The 22,499-nt window shown below is 52.4% G+C and overlaps 1 protein-coding gene across 1 annotated transcript in view; it reads right to left on the reverse strand.

Annotated features, from left to right (window-relative positions):
• The window catches only part of csmd2 (CUB and Sushi multiple domains 2), a 2,254,685-nt gene that overhangs the window by 321,104 nt on the left and 1,911,082 nt on the right, over positions 1 to 22,499 (reverse strand). Inside the window, exon 29 of the mRNA XM_038801178.1 lies at positions 11,586 to 11,773. Coding sequence (XP_038657106.1) covers positions 11,586 to 11,773 — 188 coding nt within the window. The remainder of the gene's footprint in view (positions 1 to 11,585; positions 11,774 to 22,499) is intronic.

Here is a 22,499-nt window from a genome sequence, read left to right on the forward strand (position 1 = left end):
AGGAAAGATTGAAACACTATACTAATATGTAGATGAAGGGAGTGGCATGGATTCCTCCCTATCCGACGGCATGTCAAAGACTCAGCACTGTCAAGGCCTCTGCTGTCAATGGCTGGTTTTCAGGATCTACTTCTTCGGCAGGATCCTCCGTTTCATCGGCAGCGCAGTCACGCCCGTGGATTTCCCGACGCTGAGCGGGTACCCACAATTGGAAACCCCATTGGCCAGCTGTTGGGACGGAACATCGAGCACCATAAAACTGTTACATCACTTGAGACAGCAGGCCAGCACTGTCAGATCAAACAAGCGCACCCTCCACCAGTGCAGAGACACTCACATTGGCGGGTCCTTGTGCCTGGTTGAAGAAAGCTGGTGGATGATAAGCATGACAATAGTGGACAGGAGAGAGGCAGAGGCAGCTGTGGGCAGTGCCCCCATAGAACTCAATGCAGAGGCAGGGCCTCAGGAGTCACAAGCGAGACGGCTCAACTAAGACCAGCAGTGTGAAACGCATACCCATAGAGTTCCCCCGATGCACTGCGAAGGCATGAACTGAAAATGAAGGACTCCATTAGGCTCAATTGCACCATTATTGTTCAGGGATTTGAGCACATGAGTTTCTCCATTAACAAAGGGTACAGCCTCATGAAGAGCCACAGGAAGCCATACTTGGAGTAGTTGCAAGATCAGTGCACTGACATTGCATTCATAGCATGCATCCGATGACCTGCAGCACTGTCAGGTCAGTGGTGCTGGAGGCACCAAAATGCATGGAGTGAATGCCAGCTGCGGCCTAGCTGGTAGTCCCCTCCAGCCATCCAGAGTTCCAGCAAAGGGCTGAGGCAGCATTGAGTGAGGCTGGGGGGGCCTTCCCTCATGGGGTGTCCAAGTTATCATCAGCTTCCTTGGCCCCTTTGATTGAGGGGGCATCCATCCAGCAGGGGCCTGTGACGGGGGCTGCTCCTTCATTGACGTTAATGCAGCAGCTTCTAGACTGGCACTTCCAAGGGCATCACAGCCATTAGCAGAGACAATTAAGCAGGCTGCCTCCATGTCTTCTGCAGCCACAATGGCAGCAGCATGTAGAATGGCTGAGAGCAGAGGCGATGGCACCAGACAGAGTGCTGAGTGATGCACTAGAGTTTATTTTGGTTGTTAATGTACACTTTTTTTTATCTCTCGTTAATCCTGTAAATCTCGACACATGACTTCAAACATGCAGGCTTCCATTCTTTAATGGCGCAACTCGAAAAGCGTGAAGTGGTGAAGGTAAGCAAAGGTCTTTGAAGGACAATGAGATCGCTCAACAGATGTGCACCAGCAAATGCCAAATTCTTCAATTTTGCTCGCAGCGGTAGCAGGGCGGATTCGCAACAGAGAACCCCGGCCCCTGCCTTCTCAGAACATCGGTTGTACCGTAGAATTCATTCACAGAGTTTGTCTGGTGGTATGAAGGGCACTGTACTCAGCCTGCTGGATGATAAAGGAATCATAGAAGTTGCTGGGATAGTGAGCTGACAAATATATGAAACTCTGCTTGTGGTTACGGACCAGCTGAGCGTTTAGAGAGTGAAATCTCTTCCCATGGTTTCATGGAGGCAATCAAATATTTCTTTTTAATGGCTTTTATTGGGCATTGTACATGTTATAAGTACAGGTATACACATCGCTAAGCAAAACATATAGAATCTAGGAAATATAACAGGACAGGGAGTCTTTCCGCCCCTCTCTTCTATTTTCTCTCTCTTTTTACAGAACATCAAACTAGGGTGGAGGGGGTACCTGGTTGGTGCCCCCTAATGTTTTTTATATTCTATTGTGCAGGTGCCTCGGTGTCGGCCATTGCTCGTTTCTCCTTCCTGTTTTTCCTTCCATTCTCTCACCGTGCTGTAGTTGCTGCTGCTGTTGTCTTCCCCTGTGCTCTCCCCGTTGTTTTTTGTTCTCTTATCTCTTCCCCTTGCTGGCTCTCCTTTTTTGCTCTCTCCTCCTCCCCCGCTTCCCCCTCCCACCTTACTCCACCCCCCCTTCTCCAATGCTGCCCCCTCCCCCCATTCTTTCTTGCCGAGTTTTGTTCCCTCACCTTGCTCCACACACCCCCCCCCCCCCCCAACCCTCTGCCCATCCTCCGGGTCCACCCTCACTTTCATCTTTCTATTTTGTCCTGGCTTCTTCCCCCTGGCTCCTGGCTACTAATTTATTTATGTGTTGGCCACAAACAGGTCCCGGAACAGTCGGCTGAATGGCTCCCATGTTTCGCAGAAGCCCTCTTTTGACCCACGGATGGCAAATTTGATTTTCTCCATTTGGAGAAATTCCGATAGGTCGGACAGCCAGTCTGCAGCTTTTGGTGGTGCTGCTGACTGCCAGCTGAGCAAAATTCTACGGCGGGCGATCATGGAGGCAAAGGCAAGGGGTAATCAAAGATGCCCTATATTTGAAAGTATTCAGCGATGGAGGTGAATCCCACTTTCCTTGACAGCTGCAAGGCACTGCTCAGGTCCTGCAATTAGGGCATCAGTAATAATTGAGATTCTGTGATCTGCTCCCATTTCAGAGACTCTACCAAGGCCTGCTGCTAATCCTTGGGAAGAGACGGAGGTCAATAAATTGGACACCTACTGATATGGCATTTTGAGTGGTTGCAAGTTGAGGTGCTTTAGTACATGATTGCATAACTCAGGAACCATCTGTCTAGATAGGTGCAGTCCCATGTGGCATTGGTTTCCTGACACTTCCAGGTTGTTCTTTTCCATGGTGGTTCACTCGATGCTGTGGGAAGAATCTCCATTGTTTTCCTGCCGCACGTTCCTCTCCACTGCCTCCTCCTTTACAGGACTTCACATCTGCTCCTGAGGATGTTGATCCTTATCACTGCTTGAGACAGCCTCTGAAAAACTTAATCCCGTGTCCAGCTGTTGCCTTGCCTTGCTCATCATTAACTTCACTCACAACGACCTCTGAGCCCCCAAGGTCCCTTATGGTCCCGCAATTTCTGGAGAGTCTCAACCCCCTCCACTGCCAAATCAAGTACAGTCCACTCACTCTGCTACCTCTGCTCACCAAATGGCACCTGTGTGCCAATGGTTGAGTGCCCGTCTCAACCATGCTCCCTGTTATGGGCCCACCTAATTTGATGAGCTGGCACAAAACCTATTAACAAGATCAGTTGACCACTTATCTAAATCAGGCAAATTGCCTCCCCGTCTTCCCCTGTCCTGTGTCAAATCGGTCGTGGCACAATGGTGACATCAAATTAGCACGCTGGCAGTAATCTTTCATGCCTGTCCACCGCTGCACTCACCCCGTGAGAGGAGCGGGGTGAGATTAAAGATTTGTCCTGTTATATAAATGGAACTCTTTGTTATTGTGAGTGATGACGGCAATTCAGAGGAGGCACAAATTGAATCGAGGAAACCATGTGACAGCTAAAGCAGCACCAGGGGCCATTTTCATTCATAACCTGTATTTATTTTGCATCATTTAAACATCGTACAGACAATTCCAATGGTCAAGTCACCCACACCTGCCTTTTTGAGAAAAGAATGTTTAAAAACAAAAGAGCAGTCAGAAAGTGAAAAATGTCTCGGGTTAATGAAGTTAATCTCAGTTTGGATTTGTGAAATAAAGGAATCCTCATAATTGGATTCCTTCCTTTGGAAGGATTTCTGATGATGAAACTGTTTAAAAGAGGATCTGGTTATGAGATTTCATCGAGAAAAAGAATTTGATTGTGCCGCTTAGTCGGGTTACCTGGGTAGGAACTGGACACCATCTAAAGCGGAGTGCAGTTCCAGTGGTGTACTGGAATAGGGAGAACAAATTCATCCTTGAGCCTCAGGACGCCAGGTGAAGTTCAGAGTTGTGGGGGTTGGGATGGTTGGTGATCAAAGGGAGACAAGAGGCGGGCGATAGGTCCAATTAGTTTACTTCAGTTTAGGCAGCTAACTGACAAATGCGCATACTTTGTGACAACTTTCTTATGGAGAAGTGCCTCTATCAATAAAGTGTGCATAGGTGGCGTGACCAATCGTCAGTCAGAATGAAAATGATGCAAATTAATTAAGAATAAATTGGAACCTGACCAAAACACTTGATCGCATCCATTTGACATCTGGAAAACAGCATTGGACTCAGAATCCGGTGGGGTGAGGAATTCAAACCCATGGTGGCAGTATGTTGCCGATGCAAGAGATAAGGAGCACTTCCTTCATGAGAGTCATTTTATTCATTTACATAAACACCGCAAAGGAGGAAATTGAAACTTTTACGGTTGAGCTGTGAAAAATTCTTGAGGTGTACCACAGGCAATTCTTATTATTGTGTTTAATGGTTCCATCAGTCCAACTACCATTAAATACAATACTAACAGCGCATTTCCATGCTTCCCAAGCTGCAGAAAAGGCACAGTGGTACTTGACTTGAAGTGTTTCATATTTTTAATCTGTGCAAATCTGCTACCAATGTGCTCTCCGGCGAACTCATTTCCACGGTTGTTAATTGCAAGTGAGGAATACATCCAAGCAAATCTGTTTACAGGTACTGATACGAGGATAGTTCAGGCCATATTCAGAAATAAATAAACCTTCTCTGTGTTTGCTTGTGGAAATAACTCAGATCTCTGTAGCTGATATTTGTTGATTTTGAAAGTGCTGCAAAGGAAGCATGCAATGATTACCAAACGATCATGGCACAATGCTAAGTCTATGCTGGATATCAAAGCCAGGCTGTTGATGGGGTTTACTGTGCAGAGGTAGCCGCCTCAATGGGAGTAATGACAAAGTACTCAATTTAAGGGTAGCGCTCTGAAGGACTTGGCAGCAACTGTTTGAACCACCCTTTCATCCCAACCCATCAGGTAATACTGGGGAGTAATCGCAAAAAGCGAAATCAAATGTGAATAAAAGAAGAGGAGGAAATTGATGCTATTTCATCAGAACATAAATTCCGATAAATTCATGGCCTGAAATATTGGGCAGAATTGATGCATTTAACTGAGCAGGTGGGTTCCAGGTGTGGACCCCACCACCTCCCTGCCTGGTTATGTCTGGGGCAGGAAGCCTTGTGGACGGCCTTCCCACTTTGCCATTAATCGAGCATCTTAAGTATGCAAATGATACTCATTTGTCATCACGTGGGTAGTCTGAAAAGCAAATGCCCTGTCGTGTTTGCTTGCAGGTTCCTGGGGTGGTGCCAAGTTGTCAAGCACTCAATTCCTGATGAACGGACCCTGCACTGGAGGGGGTGGGGGGGGGGGGGGGGGGGGGGGGAGGAGCACTGCCAGCAATGCACAGCTTCCTGCCTCTGATTAGCTGGCAGCTCTTGGAGGGTTGAGGAGGTGACAATGCTGCGCCTCGGGGTCTTTGATCCTTGGGAGGGTCAAGTGCTGGCCATCTAGGTGCCTGAGGGGCATAATGCAGCAGGTCGTCATGAGAGGAGGTGACAAGGAACATTCCAGCCAGTGGGTGGGGGCCCGCCTCACAGACGTTAATTGCTGCCCATTAACTCTGTCTCACTTCACAGGTGTTGTCTGACCTGTTGAGCAGTTGCAGCATTTTTTATGTTGTTTGAAATTTCAAACAACTGTTGTATTTTGCTTTTGAACTGATAGTTCTTAACAGAAACCTTAAACAGCTGGACAGTAAGTACCAGGTTCAGGCTTTAACTGACCCTCTGCTGTACAACCTGCAATTTACTTATCGCCCAAGGGCAAATTATTGGTACAGGTTTACTTTTCTCAGCATGTGCTGTGGATAGGAAAATTACATCCTCCCTATATGTTTATAGGTCTTTGACCTTGTGCTGAGATGGTCATACTGATAAGCACTGGAAGCAGTCTCATGATATTGAGATGATTTCATAAAGTATGACGCCAAACAACTCTGCTTCGAGAATTTGCTTTTTTAAAAATGCAATTGTAATCCAGAGACCCAGGGTAATACATTGGGGGCACGGGTCCGAATACCACCATGACAGATGGTGGAATTTTAATTCAAGAGAAATATGGGATCAAAAGTCCAATGATGATGATGAAACCATTGCCGATTGTTGTAAAATCCCATATGGTTCAGTTATGTCCTTCAGGGAAGGAAATCTGCCATCCTTATCCGGTCTGGCCTCCATGTAACTTCAGGCCCACAACAATGAAGTTGACTCTTAAATGCCCTCTGAAATGGCCTTGCATTTCGGTTCATGGGCAATGAGGGACGGGGGCAATAAATGTTCGCCCAGCCAATGTTACACACATCCCATGAATGAATAGAAAAACAACACTCTCAAGCCGTGCATTCCAGATCCCAACCAATCTCTGAGTAAAATAGTTTTTCCTCTTGTCGCTATTGCATCTTGTGCCAATTACCAAAACTGTGTGGCCTCTTGTTCTCAATTCTGCCATTAATGTGAACAGTTTTTCCTGATCTATTCTGAATACCTCTATCAAATCTCCTCGCAACCTTTTCTTCAACAAGAAGAACAGTCCCAAGTTCTCCAATCTATTGCCATGAGTGAAGTTTTGTTGAAAAGGGAGGCTTGCTGCTGAAGCTTTTCATCTTGCACCCAAGAGACAAATACAAGAATGCCAAATTTCAAAACATCACAACAATTAACACGACAGGCGAAAAAGTCAAAACAAGTCAGGATTTGCAAGTCAAGTCTGACTGGAATTTGAATGTGTTTCACACTGCTACTATGCAGTGGCTATGCAAGTGGTATTTTCCATTAACGGGATACTGTCATCAATCCAAAAAGATGTTCTGCCCAGCACGCATTTGAGAAATGCCATGTATGAACTTTACTGTTAGAGTGAAGCCACATATTTCGGCTGTTCTTTTGGTTGTACACAATAGGCAGAGTACAAACCATACTCAACTTATCCGCACTTACAAAACCCAACCAAAATGCCTACTGTTACATTTGCTTCCACATTTGGGAAGCACTTCCAGAACAATCCTGAGCGCGCGCCTAGCCTACATTAGCTAAACAAAAATCAATATAAGATCATAGTCAAGCTTGTAGCATGGCTTACTCTCTCCTTTTCACTTATCCATCCCTCCTTTGCACTTTATTTTCATCCTGCCTCTACCCAAAGCTTTAAAATTGGCGGTTTTCTATTTTTTGAAAATATCTATGCAGCTTATCTGAAGGTACATTATCATTACAGCTTTTCAGCAAAGTTTCTTATGAGAACATGAGCAAACTGATACTTTGATTAAATCCCTGTATAGGAAGAAGAAACACTGAATGCAAGTACTTTCATGCACCACGCAACAAGGCCCTTCAAATCATGAATTATGACTGTATTTCTGGGACAGCAAGGTGATGCAGTGGTTAGCACTGCTGCCTACAGCGCTGAGGACCCGGGTTTGAATCCCGGTCCTGGGTCACTGTCTGTGTGGAGTTTGCACATTCTCCCGTGTCTGCTTGGGTTTCACCCCCACAACCCATGTGCAGGGTATGTGGATTGGCCTCTCTAAATTGCCCCTTAATTGGGAAAAAAGATAATTGGGTACTCTAAACTTATTTATTTTTAAATGTCTGTATTTCTAAAGAATCCCTGGATCCTCATTATTTTAGCCCTCATTTACATTACAGTTAGTCACATCAGGGCTTCGGCCATTTTAGGAAACCTCCCTCATTGGAGCTGGTTTAGCTAAGTGGACTAAACAGCTGGCTTGTAATGCAAAGCAAGGCCAGCAGCGTGGGTTCAATTCCCATACCAGCCACCCCAAACAGGCGCCAGAATGTGGCGACTAGGGGCTTTTCACAGTAACCTCATTGAAGCCTACTTGTGACAATAAGCGATTATTATTATCCTCGGGTGGAATTCTCCATCCAGCGACGCCGGAATTGCAAATCGCAGATAATCGTGGTCCGTATCGGGTGGCCTGATGGAATGCCATGCTCCAGTGTCCCAAGAGCGGCATCAATGCTTCCTACTCCGCACATACAGTAAACGCCACTGGCATATCAATAACTGGCCCGGCCCGGTATTCTCCAGGGCTCCGACAAAGCTCCGCAATTGCCAGGAGAAATTACCAACGGTGAGGTTCACTTATAGCTTTAAAAATCGGGAAACAGCTGCTGTGCCTGCTGAGGGAGAGAGAGGAGGTAGGGAATGTTCCTGGAGGCATGATGGTGGGCTGCCGATGACTGGCTGGTCAGAGGGTGGGGTTGGGGAGGGAGTCTGCCATGGCAGGGGGATTAGCAAGAGGCAACTAGTGGATGGGCCGTGGAGTCAAAGAACAAAGAACAAAGAAAAGTACAGCACAGAACAGGCCCTTCGGCCCTCCAAGCCTGCGCTGACCATGCTGCCCGTCTGAACTAAAACCTTCTACACTTCCGGGCTCTGTATCTCTCTATTCCCATCCCATTCATGTGTTTGGCAAGATGCCCGTTAAACGTCACTATCGTCCCTGCTTCCACCACCTCCTCCGGCAGCGAGTTCCAGGCACCCACTACCCTCTGTGTAAAAAAACTTGCCTCGTACATCTCCTCTAAACCTTGCCCCTCGCACCTTAAACCTATGCTCCCTAGTAATTGACCCCTCTACCCTGGGATAAAGTCTCTGACTATCCACTCTGTCTATGCCCCTCATAATTTTGTAGACCTCTATCAGGTCGCCCCTCAACCTCCTTCATTCTAGTGAGAACAAACAAAGTTTATTCAACCTCTCCTCATAGCTGATGCCCTCCATACCAGGCAACTTCCTGGTAAATCTCTTCCACGCCCTCTCTAAAGCCTCCACATCCTTCTGGTAGTGTGGCGACCAGAATTGAACACTGTACTCCAAATGTGGCCTAACTAAGGTTTTATACAGCTGCAACATGACTTGCCAATTTTTATACTCAATGCCTTCTTGTCTACCTTCTCCACCTGTGTTGCCCCTTTCAGTGACTTGTGGACCTGTACACCAAGATCTCTCTGACTGTCAATACTCTTGAGGGTTCTACCATTCACTGTATATTCTCTACCTGTATTAGACCTTCCAAAATGCATTACCTCACAGTTGTCCGGGTTAAATTCCATCTGCCATCTTGCTGCCCAAGTCTCCAAACGATTGAAATACTGCTGTATACTCTGACAGTCCTCATCACTATCTGCAATTCCACCAACTTTGTATCATCTTCAAACTTACTAATCAGACTCATTACATTTTCCTCCAAATCAACCCCCCTTGACCGGGGTGTCTCGGCACGGACCACCATTGCCACGGCCTGCAAGGCAGCCACCTTGCTGCACACCCCACTCACCGCCCATCATGACCAGTGGTTACGCACAATGACACTAGGCATATGGGTGCCCCCACCCCCACTCCACCCCTCCAACATCCCCACCCTCCCAAAACCTGGCGCCACCCACCAGCGGGGCATCACGCGGCCCACCCAAGTGAGCAACCACAGTAGCACCAACAGAAGGGCATTGGATGGGAGCCACAGAGCTTACCTCTGGCAGGGTACAGCCAGGCACTGAAACCCCTGCCAGCAGGGATGGGTGCTGGAGCCAGAGGCCCCCACTGTGCCTAGCACCGATGGGGCTGGGGTGCAATGCAGACGGCAGATTGTCAGGGGAAATGACCAGAGTGGGTGTGGGGATGGGGGAGGAGGGATTGGAAGGGAAGTGAACATGTGGGGGGCAGGGGCTTCAGTGCATGCTGAGGCCACCATGTAGCCCATTGGAATGGTTTGGCACGGGAGTAGGCACCATGTTAACATGTCAGTCTTTCACCCCCTGCAGACAATGGACTTCTTCCCAATGTGTTTCTTCCCTTCTCCTTTGAGACCACAGCTCAGATGCCCACCAGCAAGTTAGCTGATCTACACAAGTGGCTAATTAAGGGCTAACCACCTTCATTGGAATTTTACCTGTGTTTAAGGGGCTGGTCAATGTGTGGGGAAATCGCCATGTGAGACAAGGTTTATGGCATGGCCCTCCTTTATGGGGATTTCATGGTTCGTGGAGGGAGCCCCCCAAGTGGAAATGGATGCTTTAATGCCAATGGTGCTAACAGCACTCAGCGACGCCTCCTGACCAACCCCCTTGACAGGCCTTGCCTGCCTGGTGTCGGAGTCCCTCAATCCCCATCACTTTTCTTTGAGGACACCCAGTCTTTGAGATGCGCCATACAATCCTTTCAGTGCTGAAGGAGGCCATTCGTTCCTGCACCCATCCTTTGAAAGAGCACCCTACCTAGGCCCACCCCCGTCTTCTCTCAGAGTGCCATCCAGCGAGTGAGTTGTGCTGGCAAGCTTGCTCTGCACACTCACCCCTCGGCCACATCAGGAACCCCTAGACCCCAGACCTCTGCCGGGAACATTAGTGAGGCCGTGCTCAGTTGCTATTCCCTGATCCTATAGGGCTTCTCCTTGTGACCCTGTAACCTCATTTAACTGACACATTTTTTGGACACTAAGGGGCAATTTATTTTGGTCAATTCACCTAACTTGCACATCTTTGGACTGTGGAAGGAAACCGGAGCATCCGGAGGTAACTAACGCAGACACGGCGAGAACATGCCAATTCCAGAAAGTCACCCAAGTCCGGAATTCAACCCGGGTCCCTGAACCGTGAGGCAGCAGTGCTAACCATTGTGCCACCATACCACCCCCCTGGAACTGCAGCCTGAGAACTGGCCATCACTCACAGTAACACAGTTGAGACTGTAGAGTTCCAACCTTCTGATTGGGCCGGCAGCTAGTGATGGCATGCCACCATCCAGTTTGATTGCCGACACCACTCCAATGGTGAGTCTTCAACCCGCTTGACAAAATTCAGCCCGTCATCCCTCAGTCAGAGAGGAAGCAGAGCAACCTGCTCCAAGCAGTTACTGAACAGTGGCCAGTGTCACTTTCCTTCTTTGTTTTGATTGCTCCTTTCCTGTCGTCCCCTGTTTACCAGGTCATAACCCTGCCAACCTTGCACCCCCCCATTAACAAACATGCCATGTGACTGCTCTTTAAGCATGGGGAGGTGATGGCATAGTGGTATTGTCACTGGATCAGAGGCCCAGGGTAATGCTTTGGGGACTTGAGGTCAAATCCCACCATTGTAGATGGTGAAATTTGAATTCAAAGTCTAATGATAACCATGAAGCCATTGTCAATTATCATAAGACTCCATCTGGTTCACGAATGCCCTTGCGGGTGGGAAACCTTACCTGGCCTTGCCCTGCATGTTACCCACAGAAATGTGGTTGACTCTTAAATGCCCCTCCAGAGGAATTATATGGTTCAATTAAATGGCCTAGCAAACCACTTAGTTCAAGGGTAATTAGGAATGGGCAACAAATGCTGGCCCAGCCAGCGACGCCCATATCCCATGAACAAATTTTAAAAAAAGTACCCATATATTTCTGTCAAGAACCAGCCAACAATACTGCATATCTCCAGGAACATTGCAGCTTCATAAGAATGACAGATGCAACAGAACAATTCAATTATTATTCTTTTCAATTCTTTTTTTGTAAAGATTTAGATGCATGGTTGCACACACCAGAAGTATATGTGAAAGCGCTCCCTGAGGCTTTGGCACAAGCAGCACGTTCTTGTTAATTGTTGCCTACATAATGATATGCCTGGGTGAAAGTTAGTTACCTGTATATTGAAGAGAAAACCCCGTCATGCTGACAGAGGCGTCACTCCGAAAGGCCAGGAAAAGGTTGTTGCTGCTGCTCTCTATCCTGTCTGGCATCTGGGGGCCTTGATAGCTGCCGATCAGAGAACTGAGGGAATCCGGTCCATCATAAATATGAAGGAAATCGTAGCCTGGTTCCACATTGAAGCTGAAAGCAGTGAAGAGGAGCACCGTTCAATATAACTTTCAGAAATAATGCAAACAAAATCTTTCCAAATCAGCTTCATGGCCCACAACCACATATAATTTTTCTTTTGCAAAGAGACCAAAATGCTTACACGTTACAGCACCTCGATTAGCAGTAGAAATGTTGGGGGGAATTCTCCGACCCCGCCGCCGGGTCGGAGAATCGCCGGGGCACCGCGCGAATCGCGTGACGCGCTCTGACGCCGGGACGCCATTCTCCGATGCATGCAAAAATGGGCGCCTGTGCATGGCGCCCAGCTGCACGGAGAATCGCCGAAAACGGCCATAGCGGTGTTTCTCCGATGGAACAGGGATTCTCTGGGCCAGATGGGCCAAAGACCCACCTTTCTAGGTGCCGTTCTAACATGGTATAAAACGTCAACCAGTCGTGCTGGAGGAGGTGGGTGACGGCGTGGAGGGGCCCCCGGGGGGGGTGGTTGACGGTGTTGGGGGTGGGGGATCTCATGAGGGGGAGCGGCACGGCCGTCTCTGCAGGCAGTGTGGGGGGGGGCTGCCGGAGGTGGGGGGGCAGGGTGACCCCTCACATCCGCTGCCAGGGGTGATGGTGGAGGGCACACATCCGGGGGTGGGGGTGGGGGGGGGGGGGCACACATCCGTGCATTGTTGGCCGCCGTAGCGGAGGCTGCTGCCCTGCGTGAGGCCCAGTGGGAGCTGGAACACGGGCGTGACGGGGAGGTGACGGAGCGTGTTGTCGAGCAGCGGGCTGCAGTGGGGCACGTGCAAGCCACCCAGGCCACAGGGCCACACGTCTGAGAGGCGCAGGAGGAGCACCACGCCATGCGGGACCACAGCACGAGGATACCAAAGAGGAGGAGGAGGAAGAGGAGGAGGGCGTGCCACGGCCACGGAGGCGTCTGATGCGATGACGTATTTACCGGTCCCGCGTGTCCTTCGAGGACCTCCCGGACAGGGCGTGCGGGAGGAGACTCCGGATGAGCCGGGAGACCGTCGCCCACATCTGCCACCTGCTGGCCCAACTGGCACCATGTGGGACCGGGGGTTGGCATGCCCTCCCGGTAGCCGTCAAAGTGATGGTCGCCCTCAACTTCGTCGTTCCAGTCACCGAGTGGAGACCTGTCCTCCATCTCCCAGCCATCAGTGCACAGGTGCATCCGGGCCGTCACCGACGCCCTGTACGACATCGCGGACCGGTATATACAGTTCCCTGTGGAGCAGGCATGCCCGCGTAGCCAGGTTCACCGCTGTTGCCCGGATATCCATGTTGCAGGTTGCGATCAATGGAGTGCACATTGCCATGCGGCCCACCTCGGAGGAAAGAGCCATGCGCCTGAACAGGAAGGGTACATATTCAATGAAAGTGCAGGTGGTCTGTGACAACAGGATGACGATCCTGCATGTCTGCGCCAGGTATTCTGGCAGTGTGCATGACTCCTTTATGCTGTCCCAATCGTTCATCCCCGCCATGTTCAAGGGACACCCCCCCGTGCCTGCGGGGCTGGTTGCTGGGTGACAGGGGTTATCCATTGAGGTTGTGGGTGATGCGCCTATACAGAGGCCACAGACCGACGCGGAGCTCCGCTACAATGATGCCCATGCAGCAACCAGGAGTGTGGTCGAGAGGTGCTCTGGGCTGCTGAGGATGTGCTTCAGGTGCCTGGACCGTTCTGGGGGGGCCCTCCAGTACCCGTCGGAGAGCGTCGGCCACATCGTCGTGATCTGCTGCGTCCTGCACAACATAGCACATCAGAGGGGCAATGTGTTGGAGGAGGAGGAGGAGGACGGTCAGGGTGAGGGGAACTCTTCTCCAGATGAGAGGGATGGCGAGAGGGAAGCAGATGCACAGATCATGGGGGATGGATGGCAAAAGGAGGCTGCCCAGCACCGCCGGCTGGGCCAGCAGGCACGGGTGTTGCTGGTAGCTGCACGTTTCGGCGACCACGGTGGGGGTCAGTAGTGTGGGCATGGGCACAGACAGCAGAGTTCGGCACCTCCCCCACCACCGACCAGGGTGGTGCCACCCTGGTCTGCCAGCTGCACACAAGATGCACCAGGGACGGTGCAGGTGGGGGGGGGGGGGGGGGGGGGGGGGGAAGGAGTCCAAGGCGGTGTGGGGTTCCGGCATCCCCCTGGGCTCTCCATGGGATGGGGCTGCGAGCAGATCCAGCACCCAGGGCACCGCCATCACCTGGTGCTGCCAGTCCTGGAGGCCTCGCTGGTATCGACCAGGGTCTGGACATTCGCAGCCATGGAGCTCAGGGAGTTCGCCATCCCTGTCTGGTTCTGTACAACGCTGTCCATTTCCCGAGCAATGGCGCTGATGCTCTTAGCAATGGCCTGCTGGGACCGGGCCATGGCCTGCTGAGACCGAGCCAGGTTGTTTAGCAGCTCTGCGATGTTCAGCTGGCCCTGGCTGCCTGTGAGGCAGCAGCCCTGTCCAGGGCCACGGAGACAGGGCTGCTGCTGAGTCCCATGCCCGACACCGTCGCCACCATTGTCTCCACCGCCGACGCCACCCGTGCAGTGTTGGCCTGTGTGGCACTCATGAACGGCACCATTCCCTGCTGCTGCACTTGCATCTGCAGGTGCTGGAAACCGGCCGTCACATTCTCATGCCCCTGGGTCCCTGACTGCACTGGGTCTATGGGTGGGCTGGTGAACTCCAGGAACCCGGGACCCGTCTGGGCGGCAGGTGTTTGCCGGGGCCAGGCTGCCCTCCAACCGTCCGGCCCCTCAGTTGCTCCTACCTCCACCTTGTGTACCGAGCGGTTTGTGGTGCACACCAGTTACCGTCCCAGAAGACTCATCACTAAAATGGCCAATCGAGGTGAGAGTGTCTGCGGTGACGGAGGGTGCAAGGCACAGCTGTGACGCAACCTCGGTGTCTTCATCGGACCTGCCGTCGGGGGTACCTTCGGGTGCCATGTCCTGTATGTCCGTCCCCTCCGTCGTGGTGTCGTGTTGTGTTCTTTAATGTCTGTCTGTGCCTGTGTGCTAGTGTCCTGTGTCATTGTGTCATGCCTGTCTGTCCCCTCTGTGCTTGTGTCCTGTGTCGTCGTGTCGTGACTGTCTGTTCTCTGTGTACTGGTGTCCTGGGTCGTCGTGCCATCACTGGACTGAGCTGGAGGGCTGTTGTTGGAGTTGCCCTCCCCATCGCTGCTAGAATCCCTGTGGGCTGGCCGCCCAGGCGCTGGCCGGGGGGCGGTGTCTGCAAGGGGCTCCGGGTCGGACACCGCTGATGCGACCATCAATTCACGCGAAACAGAGAGTAACGTTACATTACATTAACAAACAAACATTACATCCTATGTAATATTGTACAATGGTCCATAGGTGGAGTCCACATGGGCAACAGCGTGGTACAGAGTAATACATGGTGAATGGTTAACACAATATGTTCACCACATTCACCCCCTGTTAAAAAACTGAAGTCCGGCGGGGGTGAAGGGTTCACAGGTTCAGCCTGTCCGGCGCCCTGATCGTGCGCTGTGATCGCCGAAGCTCTAGATCGCAGCTGGCCCGGGTGTCGAACTCATCCGTGCGGGCCTGGGTGATGAAGTCGCCAGTGCGGACTCCGGAAGCGTGCATTCTGGAGTTTTGTTCCTGTGGGTCGGTGAAGGGGGAGGGGGTACAAGAGGGGGTGTGGGTGCCATGAAGGGGCAGGGGCGCTGGTCGCCGTAGGTTGGGGGGGTAGATTGGGGTGGCGGTGGTAGTGGAACCTGCGGGTGCCAGGTCCCGGAGGGAAACCGTATCCTGTCAGCCATCGGGGTGTTCTGTGTATACGTACTGGGGTTTGGTGTGAAGGAGATGGACCCTCTCGACCAGGGTTCGAACTTATGGCATCTGACGTGTTTACGGAATAGGACGGGCCCAGTGTTTTTAGCCAGGATGGAAGCGAGACCCCGGAGGTGGATTTCCTGGGGAAAATTAACAGGCGGTCTTGAGGGGTCTCGTTCGTGGCCATGCAAAGGAGGGACCCAATGGTGTGGAGTGCATCGGGGAGGACCTCCTGCCAGTGGGAAACTGAGAGATTCCTAGACCACAGGGCCAGGAGGACAGCCTTCCAGACTGCCGCGTTCTCCCTCTCCACCTGCCTGTTTCCCCTGGGGTTATAACTGGTAGTCCTGCTCGAGGCGATGCCCTTAACGAGCAGGTACTGACGTAGTTCGTTGCTCATAAACGAGGAGCCCCGGTCATTGTGGACGTGGGGAAGTGGGGAAACCAAACAGGGTGAAGACACTCTGCAGGACCCTAATGATGGTGGTCGCGGTTATGTCGGGACAGGGGAATGCAAAGTGGAAGCGGGAGAACTCGTCAATGACGTTAAGAAAATATGTGTTGCGGTTGGTAGAGGGGAGGAGCCCTTTGAAGTCGATACTGAGGCGTTCGAAGGGCCGTGATGCCTTCACCAGGTGGGCCTTATCCGGTCGATATAAGTGCGGTTTGCACTCCGCGCAGATTTGGCAGTTCCTGGTCATGGCCCTGACCTCCTCGATGGAGTAGAGCAGGTTGCGGGCCTTGATGTAGTGTAGGAGCCGGGTGACCCCCGGGTGGCAGAGGTCATTATGGATGGCCCGGAGACGGTTATCTTGCGCACTGGCGCACCTGCCATGGGACAGGGCATCTGGGGGCTCATTGAGCTTCCCAGGACGATAAACTATATCGTAATTATAGGTGGAGAGTTCGATCCTCCACCTCAAGATCGTATCGTTCTTGATCTTGCCCCGCTGTGTATTATCAAACATGAAGGCTACCGACTGTTGGTCGGTGACGAGGGTAAACCTCCTACCAGTGAGGTAGTGCTTCCAGTGCCTAGAAGCTTCCAGGGCTTCTTTTTCAACCTAGGAGTGTCGAATTTTGGAGGCATTGAGGTAACGTGAAAAACATGCTACTGGCCTGCCCACCTGGTTAAGGGTGGCAGCGAGGGCGAATCTGACGCGTCGCTCTCCACCTGGAAGGTGACGGATTCATCCACCGCGCACATTGCAGCTTTGGCAATATCTGCCTTGATGCGGCTGAAGGCCTGGCGGGCCTTGGCCGCCAGTGATAAGATGGTGGCCTTGATTAGTGGGCGGGCTTTGTCCGCATCATTGGGGACCCACTGGGCGTAATTGGAAAAGAACCCGAGGCACCTTTTCAGGGCCTTGGGGCAGTGGGGAAGGGGGAGTTGCGGGAAGGGGCGCATACGGTCGGGGTCGGGTCCTCGCACTCCATTTTCCACGACGTGGCTGAGGATGGCTAGTCTAGTTGTGTGGAAAACGCATTTCTCCTTGTTATAAGTGAGGTTAAGGGTTTGGGCGGTTTGGAGAAATCTCTGGAGGTTGGCGTCGTGGTCCTGCTGGTTGCGGCCGCAGATGGTGACGTTGTCCAAGTGCGGAAATGTGGCCCGCAGCCCGTATTGGTCCACCATTCGGTCCATCGTTCTTTGGAAGACCGAGACCCTGTTTGTGACGCCGAAGTGGACCCGGAGGAAGTGGAAGAGGCGGCCATCTACCTCAAAGGCCGTGTAGTGGCGGTCCTCCAGGTGGATTGGGAGCTGGTGGTACGTATACTTCAGATACACCGTGGAGAACAACCGGTAGTGTGCTATCTGGTTAACCATGTCTGCGATCCGGGAAGGGGGTACGCATCGAGGTGCATGTACTGGTTTATGGTCTGGCTGTAGTCTACAACCATCCCGGTCTTTTCCCCGGTCCTGACGACCACCACCTGAGTTCTCCAGGGGCTACTGCTGGCGTCGATGATCCCCTCCCGCAAGAGTTGCTGGACCTCAGACCAAATGTAAGTCCTGTCCTGGATGCTGTACCGCCTGCTTCTGGTGACGACTGGCTTACGGTCGGCAGTGAGATTTACGAAGAGCAGGGGAGGGTCGACCTTCAGGGTCACGAGGCTACATCCGGTGAGTAGGGGTAGGGGCCCGCCGAGTTAGGCTCCTGAGGTTGCACTGGAAGTCCAGTCACAACAGGAGAGGAGCGCAGAGGTCGGGGAGTACATATAACTTAAAATCGGTGTACTCGGCGCCTTGTATTGCAAGGGTTGCGATAGTGCACCCCCTAATCTGCACTAAGTGCGACCCAGAAGCGAGGGAGATGGTTTGATGTGTGGGGAAGATTGGGAGCGAGCAACGCCTTACCATATCTGGATGAATGAAGCTCTCCGTGCTCCCGGAGTCGAACAGGCAAGGCATTTCACGTCCATTGACCCGGACGGTCATCATGGAGCTCAGGAGCTGTTTGGGTCGCGACTTGTCAAGGGTGACCATGCTGAGTTGTGGGTAGCCGGCGTGGTCGGAGGTGCTGGTGTGGTCCCAAGATGGCGCCCCCCGTCGGTTGCATGTGTCGGGCGGTGAGGAAAATGGCGTCCAAGATGGCAGCCCACATGAGTTGCACGCGGCGGGCCGCATGGGCGACGATGGCCAAGGTGGTGGCCCCGTGATTCGCACATGGGCGAGCAGCCGCGCAGCACAGGCCTGGGTACTCTCTGGTCGGGGGTCCACGAGGGGGTTGTGTGATCAGACAGGTATGCGTTGAGGCTCTGGAATGCTACTTCTCAGGAGGAGGCTAGCTTTACCGTCTCTTCCAGGTCGAGGGCACCTTTCTCGAGTAGGCGCTGTCTCACGTAGTTGGACCTGACTCCAGCCACGTAGGCATCCCGGATGGCGAGGTCCATATGTTGAGTGTCCGTAACGGCCTGGTAGTTACAACCTCGCGCAAGGACTTTGAGGTCATGTAGGTACTCCTTCAGCGATTCCCCGAGGCGTTGGCGGTGAGTATTGAGGAGGAGCCGCGCGTACACCTCGTTCACTGGCCTTACGTATAGGCACTTCAGTGTCGCGAGGGCGTCTGCGTAAGTGGAGGCTTCCTCGAGTTGTACAGAGATTCGATGGCTCATCCGGGCGTGGAGGAGGCTCAGCTTCTGATCGTTGGAGACAGAAGGCGAGGAGGCGGCGAGGTAAGCTTCGAAATAGCGGAGCCATTACGAAGAAAATCCCTTTGGCCTCCGCAGCTTGTGGGTTGAGTTCCAGTCAGTCAGGTTTGAGGGCCGATTCCATTGTGGTGTCGTAGTCGATTAAATTGATACGACAATCAATTCACGCAAAACAGAGAGTAGATGTAAACTGTGGCTTTAATCAACTAGAACAGTGCCTACCTGTGACTGATCTGCTAGTGGGAGCCGCCTACAGGGCAGCTGCTCTTTGCACCTCCCCTCAAGGGGCGGAGCCAGGGGCAGAGCGCACAAGGGCACCAACGTGATACATCCTATGTAATATCGTACAATGGTCCATAGGTGGAGCCCACATGGGCAACAGCGTGATACAGAGGAATACATGATGAATGGTTAATACAATACGTTCACCACAACCGCGTTGCCCTGCGACACACAATACACCATCATGGTTAGGTAGGTGGAGGGGGTTGTGGGTAACGGTATGGGATGAAGGGGGAGTGCTGAGGGGAAACGGCTAAGGGGAGAGTGCTGAGGGGGAACGGCTGAGGGGAGAGTGCTGAGGGGGATGAGCTGAGGGGACAGTGCTGAGGGATGACCAACCTCTGTTTCTCCCCAGTCCTTACCACTACCACTTGAACTCTCCAGGGGCTGATGCTGGCCTCAATAATGCCTTCCCGCAGCAGCCGCTGGGCCTCTGACCTGATGAAGGTCCTGTCCTGGGCCCTGTACTGTCTGCTCCTGGTGGCGACGGGTTTGCAATCCAGGGTGAGGTTTGCAAACAGGGAAGGTGGGTCGACCTTAAGGGTTGTGAGGCCGCAGACGGTGAGGGGTGGTTGGGGTCCGCCGAATTTTAGAATTAGGCTCTGGAGATTGCACTGGAAGTCCAGGCCGTGTAACAGGGCAGCGCAGAGGTTGAGGAAGACGTAGAGTCGGAAGTTGCTGAACTCTACGTCCTGGATGGTGTGGGGGCGGTGCAGCACCCCCAGATTTCTACGGAATGGGATCCGGAGGCCAGGGAGATTCTCTGGTTAATGGGGTGTACCATGAGGGAGCAGCGCCTTACCGTGGAGGGGTGGATGAAACTTTCCGTGCACCCGGAGTCAATAAGGCAGAATGTCTTGTGTCCATCGACCTTTACCGTCGTCGACGCGGTTGCGAGGTTATGCGGCCGGGACTGGTCGAGCGTGATGGAGGCGATTTGCGGTTGGTGTTGGTATGCAGTGGTGGTGAAGTTCCCAAAGAGTAGGAGTCCTGAGGCGCCGTCCAAGATGCCGCCAAAGATGGCGGCGCCCATGGGGCGCACATGACGGGCGTCATTAAAGATGGCGGTGCCCACGGGCCGCACATAGTCTGCTGGGAGGAAGATGGTGGCGCCCACGAGCCGCACGTGGTCTGCGGTGACGAAAATAGTGGCGCCCATGGGTCGCACGTGGGGGGTGCAGGAACAATGGGCCTGGGTGCAGCGGCGATCGACTGGGTCTGGCACATAGCAGCAAAATGTCCCTTCTTACCGCAAGCCTTGCAGGTTGCACTCCGCGCTGGGCAGCGATGTCGGGGGTGCTTTGTCTGCCCGCAGAAATAGCACTTGGGCCCCCCCCGGGGTTAGCTGGCTGCCACGCGGCGCAGGCTTGGGGTTTGCTGAGGGCGGTCGTTGGTGGGGCCCACGATGTCCATGAGGGCGCTGTGTGGTCAGGGTTGTATGCCATGCGGTCAGGGCGTACGACTGTACGTTGCGGGAGGCTACTGTTAGTGAATTTGCGAGTTGCCTGGTCGCCGCGAGGACAAGCATACCACGTTCTAATAGGTGCTGACGGATGTCCGCCGACTGTATGGCCGTAACGAAAGCATCCCTGATTAAGAGTTCTGTGTGTTCCACAGCCTAAACTGCCCGGCAATCGCAGTTCCTTGCCAGGATGTGCAGGGCACGCCATAAATCGTCTAATGACTCACCGGGGAGTTGTTGCCACATGGACAGGAGGTGCCTAGCGTAGAGTTTGTTGGTCAGCCGGCTGTAGTTCCCTTTCAGAAGCGCCATGGCCTCAGTATAGTTGGGCTCATCCTGGATAAGGGGAAAAATATCAGAGCTCACCCTTGAGTACAGAATCTGGAGTTTCTGTGCTTCTGAGGGCTGTTCTGTCGCTAATCCGATGTAGGCTTCAAAGTAAGCTAGTCAGTGGTCGAATGCCGACATGGCGTTGTCTGCTTGAGAGTGCAGCTGCAGACGATCTGGCTTAATACGTAGTTCCATTGCTGTAAAATCTCTGCTTAATAAATTGCTGCACTATCAATTACAACGAGACGAGAGTAGAGAGTAATCGAGGCTTTATTAAGCAGAGATGTGTTGCCTCCTGCAGCTGCTGCTGGGATCTACCCCCATACCTGGAGTACAGGGGCCTTACCATATTACCTCTCATATATGCATTATACAACTAGTGGTGACTACCACACAAGACAGGTTCACCCCCTCCAGTTTGGGCATACTCTCATTGGTTATGGGCGCTCTTCTCCTGGGGGGGCAGCCATGCAGGTCACGGCTGTGGTTGTACCATCCCCTTGTGGAGGGGGTGGGTGTTAGACATGTGGGGGGGTGGGGGGTTTAGTGCCATGGGCACGTTGCTGGGTGCTCACCCTGGCTGCCCTCAGTAGGTTGTTGAGCTTCCTGCGACACTGCTCGCCAGTCCTGGGTGTCAACACGATGACACTGACGGCCACGCTCACTCCTTCCACAGACGCCGGGCGACGTTGGGTGGGACCCTCTGGCATGGTCCAGGGTACAGATGCCCTCTCCTCAAGGGCGCCCAGAAGCGTCTCCAGGTCAAGGTCGGTGAACCGGGACGCTGCTTGGCGTGGCGCCATGTTGCTCCAACAGCAGCCTGTGCGCTCGCGACTCCTTATGTGCGATACGGCGTTGCGTCGATTGCGTGGCGCCGCATCTCCGACGCTGCTCTGAGGCCGCGCCCGCACGCTTCACGCCACGCCCCTGCTAGCCCCCTTGTACGTCGCAGAATGGGGGTCCCAGAACGGGCGCCGACCGCGGAGTGAAATACTCCCATTTTGACGCTGGCGCCGACACTCTACCGTCGGAGCAGAGAATCGCGCCTGTTATTTCTTCAATGCCATGACATATGAAGGCTGTTTTTCAGTTAGCATTTGTCTTCCTTAATTGGCAGAATTACTGTTGTATACTCTTGGGTCAACCTAGCTTTATTTTCTGTTATTTTGTTTAAAAATTCACACTGATTGTGTATTCAGTCTCAGTCTCCCTTCATTCCCCTCTATTCCACCTTTCATTCAAATGCAACAAACCCCAGACCTCTTGTATTTAGTATGTCAATGATGATGTCGCTTGAACTGGAGGAATGGATGGAAACGGCATCTTGTCTGATTTTTTACCTCCGAAGGAATGTGCCAATTGTACAAAATCAAATCAATGATGGAATCCAGAATCCCACAAGGTTCCAGAACCCTGCTACTCTGTGACACACACTGATCCTGGAGTGATGTGATCACTGACAATTATTTAATTTCGCTCATTGACGTTCAATGTTAATGCTTGTGAAATTTTCGAAGGAGGAAAAGTGAGACAGGTCTCAGACACGCTGGGCCTACTCTGTTAGTGCACAGAGAGCACAGTGGAAAGCCTGGGCTGCCCCAAGAGGAGGGAAGCGCAGAACAGAAGAACAGGCAAATGTGTAGAAGGGAGGGCAAGAGGGAAACACAGAAGGATAAGGGCAGAACGAGAGACTCAGAAAAGGGAAGGA

Source organism: Scyliorhinus canicula, chromosome 1, assembly GCF_902713615.1.
Source record: "Scyliorhinus canicula chromosome 1, sScyCan1.1, whole genome shotgun sequence".
Classification (NCBI taxonomy): Eukaryota; Metazoa; Chordata; class Chondrichthyes; order Carcharhiniformes; family Scyliorhinidae; genus Scyliorhinus; species Scyliorhinus canicula.